The 6,636-nt window shown below is 37.9% G+C and overlaps 1 protein-coding gene across 4 annotated transcripts in view; it reads left to right on the forward strand.

Moving 5' to 3' along the window:
* LOC131157054 (nudix hydrolase 3) overlaps positions 1-5,895 on the forward strand; it is a 136,847-nt gene extending 130,952 nt beyond the window's left edge. For all 4 annotated transcript variants that reach the window (XM_058110909.1, XM_058110910.1, XM_058110907.1 and 1 more), the window contains 4 exons: positions 4,285-4,379; positions 4,461-4,551; positions 4,627-4,773; positions 5,463-5,895. In XM_058110909.1, coding sequence (XP_057966892.1) covers positions 4,285-4,379; positions 4,461-4,551; positions 4,627-4,773; positions 5,463-5,525 — 396 coding nt within the window. In that variant the 3' untranslated portion in view covers positions 5,526-5,895. The remainder of the gene's footprint in view (positions 1-4,284; positions 4,380-4,460; positions 4,552-4,626; positions 4,774-5,462) is intronic.
* The last annotated feature ends 741 nt before the right edge of the window (positions 5,896-6,636 follow it).

Here is a 6,636-nt window from a genome sequence, read left to right on the forward strand (position 1 = left end):
TCTAAAATCAACAAGCTGGATTGAGAGTTGTTTAGGGATCTATTTCTCCTTCTGGTTAAGTGTGTTCATCCCTTATTGAATGCTGTGTGTGTCCTGCCCCACTTGAGATAGTAGTTTAGTGGCTTAGTTGCTGTTCAATTAACAGTTCCAGCACTGAATGTGATTTGTATCAATGGCATTGTTCACTCATATACTGAGGTTGTTTGATTGCTGTGTTTGATTGGTTCTTTGCCTGACTGTATGCTGGCTGAGTCATGAGGCCTGAAGGTGCTGCATTGCAATGTGTATATGATGGTAACGATCATGACCACCTCCTGAAATCTTCAAATGCTTCTGTCTCTGCACTATTTCTTGTGGTTGCTTCAGAGTTGTGCTCTGCAATTGGTGGCCTATCTTTGTTTTGTCCCTGCTTATGGTATATGATGGTGACGATCATGACCGCCTCCTGAACTCTTCAAATGCTTCTTTCTGTATCTGCACTATTTGTTGTGGTTGCTTCTGAGTTGTGCGCTGCAATTGGTTGCCTATATTTGTCACGTCCCTATTTATGGTATGTGACTAGCCTTGTCCCATCCATAAACCAATGGAGGCAGGCCTAGGAAAGAAATAGTTTTGCAAAAATCGTCATTTAAGTACAAGTGATAAGCCAGAAAAAGAGCATTTGTTAAAAACACAAGGTACATGTGAATTTCATAGTACAACCAAAAGAAGATTTACATTCACCATAATTTAGATGCTGTGCTTGTTGCTAATGAGGTTGTTGAGGATGTTAAGAGGAGGGGGCTCTTATCTAAATTAGTTTTTGTGAAAGCATATGATAGGATTAAAGGTTATGTGTATGATAGGTTTCGGGGTGATGTGGCAGAAATGGATCAAAGGTTGCTATGCTCTACCAACTTGTCAGTCATTGTTACTGGCCAACCTAGAAAATGGTTCAATGTGTCTTGGGTGCTCAGGCAAGGGGATCTGTTGTCTCCTTTTTTGCTCACCCCCTGGTGGTAGACACCTTGAGTAGACTGTTCTTGTGTGCCCAAGGCTTGGGAGTGATCAGAGGTCTTCATGTTGGGAGGGAGGAAGTGGAGGTTTCTCATCTTCAATTTGCTGATAATTCCATGGTGTTACTTGAGATGATGTTGCAAAATTCTGTGAAGTTATCTTGCTTAAGATCTTCAAGAAGATTTCAGGCTTAAAGGTCAATTTATCCAAGAGCGGGGTGGCTGGCATCAAGGTGGGCGTTCAGGATCTTCTTACTCTTAAAGCCTTGGCAGTCTCTAGAATGACTGCTTACTTACCTTTGCATCCAAGAAAAAACTCCACAGCCTTTCAAATCCAGTGATAGAGAAGGAGAGTTGGAGATTGGAGAGTTGGAAGAGCGTATTTGTTGCTCAGGGTTGTCAGTCTAATTAGTGCCTCCCTATCCAACATTCCTATTTACTTACTTTCCTTTTTTAGAGTGCCAACTAAAAGCACCAAGGCTTTAGAAAAGCTGATGCATGACTTTCTTTGGGCTGGTCATGGGGAGGGCAAGAAAGAGGCACTTGGTTGGGAAGCGGCCAGTAAACCTCAATCGAAAGGGGTGCTGGGGGTTGGCAATGTGGTATCCAAAAGCATCTTCCTAATTGGTAAATAGTTGTGGAGGTTTCACTAGAAGTAGACTCCCTATGGAACAAGGTGATCAAAAGCAAATATGGGCTCCATCAAAATGGGTTGGAGACGAGGAAGTGGTATTATTTCTCATGCTTGCCCATGGAAGTTTGTGTCCCAGGTGGCAAGCCATTTCTCCCCTTTCACCTGTTTCAAAGTTGGGAATGGTAATAGGGTGCAGTTTTGGGAGGATGTGTGGGTGGGTGAGGTTCCTTTGGAGTTGAATGTGCCTCATTTGTTTAAAATTTCTTCTGTCCATAACACACCTATCAGCTCTTTTGTATCTTTTGAGGGCGGCCCTCTTTCGTGGGATTTCCATTTCAGGATAGTGGTCGACAAGCTAACCACCTTGCTTTCTGTGTTAGACCATTTTGTTTCTACCAGTAGAGAATGAGAGAGAGTGAGAGGGTGATTCTCTAGAGTTGTTTTCTTCAAAATCCTTCTCCTCACGCATCTTAAACACCCCTTCTTATATTGCTTTTCCTTGGAGCCACATCATTTGCAAGGCCAAGGTTCCTTGGAAAATCCAGACCTTCATCTGGACTATGTTACTGAATAAGATTAATATGCATGATATGCTTCAAATTAGAAGTCCCTATATGTCTCTCTACTTGACATGTATATTATGTGCCACGAGACCAATGAAATGATGCTCACCTTTTCTGCATTGTAAGGTGGCATCACACCTCTGGAATGCTCTTTTTACACAGGTGAAGCTCAGGTGATACCTCGGGATGTGGGAAACTTCTTGCTAGTGAAACATAAGGGCTTTGGCTCTAGTAGAAAGGGAGGTGTTTTATGGAGCAGAGCAGTTTTTGCTAAGAATCTTTAACAGCCGCACATCTTGCCCTAATGTACTGGGTAGAGTGCTATTTTTTGGCTTTGTTATGAGCTCGCTCTTTCAGGGTCTTTTGAGGGTTATCGCTGTCAGATATTCAAAGGGAATGGATGGCATCTCTCATGTAATTTTCTGGTTGTAGCTTTTTGATATATTGAGGACATCTTGTCCTCCTCCATTGTACATTTTTTTTATTCTTAATACAATATTCTATTATCCAAGAAAAATGTTCTTAGATTTGAGTGGAGTATTAGGTTCTGCTTTCAAGCCAAAGAAAATTGCGCTAAACATTGTGATTTCTTATAATCTACTAAACGGGAGTCACATCATGTCTTATCATTTATAATAAGCCTCTCTCTTACATTCAGCACTTTTCAACAGGCTTAATCCTACTTCCTCACTTTAATTTTATCATGAGCTCAGCCAACTTGCTATAGGCCAACTTATTTTTTGGGGATAAAACCTAAGAGAAAGGCATATAGATTATTTTGAGCCAGTTTATCTACCCATTCATTAAACAATATGAATATCTGCAGTAATATCCCTACACATTGGTAATTTACAAATTTCCATTTCCCATTTATCCTTCTTTAAGGGAGTGGGTTTGATCTCTATCAAAGGAGCTTGGTGCTTCTTGTCCTACAATACTATGGCACTTTTGTTCAATAATGTACCTGCTGTTTTATTCTTAGAGGCCAGCACCATGGTTGATACCCACCTTTATGGTTGGGAATATTCTTTGTGTAATTCATGCTTCTCGTATCTTTGTATGTTCATTTAATTGATAAATTTAGGCTGATTTCCAAATGTCTTTCACCAGGCCAACTACGAGTGGTAGAATTGAGTAGTGTGGGTGAATCTTGTTTTTGTTTTTGTTTTTGTTTTTTTTTCAATTTTAGCCCTAGGATGCCCCAAGCAATATCAGAGGTTGATCCAATTTCCAGAAATGGAGGTCGGGTAAAATGGAGGAGTGTGTCGGCATGTTGTGTGATCATAGAATACCCTTAAAATCAAAAGGAAAGTTCCATTAGACTAGTGTAAGGCCAGCCATGCTTTATAAATCAAAATGTTGGCATTAAGAAACAAAATGTACAAAAAGTAAAAGTATCCAAAATGCGAATGTTAAGGTGAATGAGTGGTATAATATTAAAAGATAAATAACGTAACGAACAGACATGCAATAAACTAGGCATAGCACTAATCAAAGACAAGATAAGGGAGGAGCAGTTTAGATGGTTTGGGCATTTGAAATGCAGGCCTAGTAGTGCACATATGAGGAGTGAGTTGAGTTATTTTAATCTGGTATTAAAAAGGGTAGGGGTAGACGTAAAATAACTTGGAATGAGGTCGTAAGGAAGTATTTAATAGCTCTAAGTTAGAGGAGTAAAATGTTTCGATCGGGTGAATTGGCGAAAAGGATTCATGTAGCTGACCACACCTAGTGGGACCTAAGGCTTGTTCTTATTCTTGTTGTATCCCATTTCCACCAAGTTCATAATTTTTCAGGGAAAACGCAAAATAGAAGAAATTTGGTTTTGGAAGATGAGTGATAGTATGTTATACCTCAAATCTAGAGTTCAAAGTGCAAGTGGCTAAAACACTCAAAATATGGAGTTAAGGTTGGTGTATATTATGCACTCCCTAGGGCTTGGCATGGTGTAGGAGCTCTCTGCAGTGGGTGTTGTAAGTGTTTTATTCAAAATTGAAAATCCACTTCACAGTACTAATACTTATGTTGGTTGGATGTCATGAAATATCTAAAAATTTTTAGTTTTATGGTCAATGTTTATTCTGTGGTGCAGGGTTTGCTTTCAAAGAGTTTGATTAAGTCCATGTATGTATCTTTCCTTGCTGGATGCTTCCGCTCAGTACGTTTTGGGTTAGAGGAAGCTCATGGGTATGCCTTCTATTTTTTCTGCCTTGATCCACCATGCAATGTTACTTTTTACTAAAACTATATGTTGCTGAACAATATCAGGAAAGGGCAAGCACTGCAGTTTAACTGGTTATTCGAAAAAGGGGCCTTTATTTTGCATCAGGATGGAATGATTTCTGTTGATTTTGATAAGGTAAACTATTCAAACTTCCCTATTTATTAATTTTTAATGGAGATTGAAATTTAGGCCATATTTTTGTGTTGGAAGGTTGGAAGTGCAGTTGAGAGCTTGAGCAGGGAGATACTTACCATACAGGCTAAAGGTGACAAAGACGGTGCAAATTTGCTTATGCAAAAGTACTGCAAAATGACACCACCATTGAAACATGCATTGGAAAAATTGGAGAAGATTCAGGTATGAGCTGTAACATTCTATTTGTCACTTATGCATGTGTTCTCATTTTAAGAAAATTAGTCACTGGATAAAAGAGATTAGCAAGATAATATGGCATTTTAAATGTTATCAATATAGTCAGTAACGCTGCACAAAGAGACTGCACAGGCTTAAGTCCTCAATTGGTCAGCTAAATGATTTGACAATAGCTTCATTGGGAAAGTCTCTAGACAGACTTGGATAAAGAGGTGGCATACAACTAAACGGATTAGGATAAAATTTAGGCATGTGCCCAAGGTTTCTAAATTTAGCACTTACCTCCGTAGAGGATTTAAAAACTGCAATATCCTCCCTTCAAGATCCTTTTTGCATTCAAATTCAAGTCCCTTCACCATTACCTGAGTGTTAAAATATTTTGTTTAGTCTTTAGTTAATGATACAAGGGAGTTGATCACAGTGGGAGAATATTGCAGTTTTCGGAAGCTCAGAGGAGGTCGCTACCAAGCACCTCCAGGGATGTTCCTTTGTTTACCCAAAGAATTTTTGTACTCCGTATCATTTAAAAGGAAAACTAATGGTAATAAAGAACAAAAGCAGGAAATATTTTTTTCTGAAAACATGACATGCACTGGAGTTTGACCCAGAAAATTCTCTTTTAGGGGGATTGTTCTCATCTTTTCATCAGTTTTCTCCTTTTCTTTTATTTCCAGGTGCCAGTGGATATAGCTCCTATATTTCCAGTTGCTGATAAAATATTGGGCAAAAATGTCTGAAGTTCGGGGAACCATTTTTCCATTGATTGGAGTGGCACTGCATTTTTGCATCTACTCTAAACAAGTCACTCCATATCAGCTAAGAAAATGACAGTAATTGATCCATGCAACCCGGCAGGTGATAGTATTTTTACCTTTGCATTGGTTTATGTCTGAAAGTTACACAATGCAAAGTAGAAGATATGTCTCATTTCCATTGAACGAGTGGAGGGGAACTCACCTTTATATTATGTGGAGCTTTATTTGATTTTGTGGCGACCAAAATCATAGGTCCAATGTGGAGCAGTTTGAGAGAGGACTTCGTACAAGGTGGAGGTATGTGTGAGGATTTATGCAAGTGCCATAATCCATTAAGTTCCCTTTGTTTGCAGAATGCCACTCCTAAAAATAAAATTGAATAAGATAGTAATGGAAGCAAAATTATATAGTGATATAATTATTTAGAGAAAAGTAATCCACACACAAGCACGTATTATTTTTATTGAATATGAAATATGATAGAAAAATATCCTCATGCTGAATTCCAAAAGAGTCGCGCTTAATCTATTTCATATTATGGACTTCAAAAAATAAAAATAAAAATTGCATTGCCATTTAATTAATGACGACATTGTATTTTCCTTTACAAGTTATCAAATACATATAATACAGCCGTTTTATTTTTAGGAAAGTCATCCTAATAAACCAAAGTAATCGTGTGTAATAAGACAACCATTGTAAAAAAGATATAGTAATTCAAAACTCACACATGCATAAATTTATATTATTTCTTTGAAGAGAAATTTTAATCATAACATTTGGAAACTGACATTATTTATCTATTTTATGTAATTGATTTGTTAAAATATCCGCAAGTCGTGATAATACATATTTCTTTGTAAGTTAAATCCTTGTATTGTTAATGCTGTGTCGTTGAAGTTAAGACATTTTATGAACCAAATGTGACTCAAGATCCTAATTAGGATTCTCAGCTATTTCAAACTATCCAATTCGAGGGGTTGTGACGGCGGGCATGGCATCAATACAAGTACCATCTAATCTTTTTATAAGCAACAATGTAATGTTTCAATCAGAATGAAGAAATTAAATGATAAATTCGATTTCATTCCAG

This window comes from Malania oleifera, chromosome 6, assembly GCF_029873635.1.
Source record: "Malania oleifera isolate guangnan ecotype guangnan chromosome 6, ASM2987363v1, whole genome shotgun sequence".
NCBI classification, from domain to species: domain Eukaryota; kingdom Viridiplantae; phylum Streptophyta; class Magnoliopsida; order Santalales; family Ximeniaceae; genus Malania; species Malania oleifera.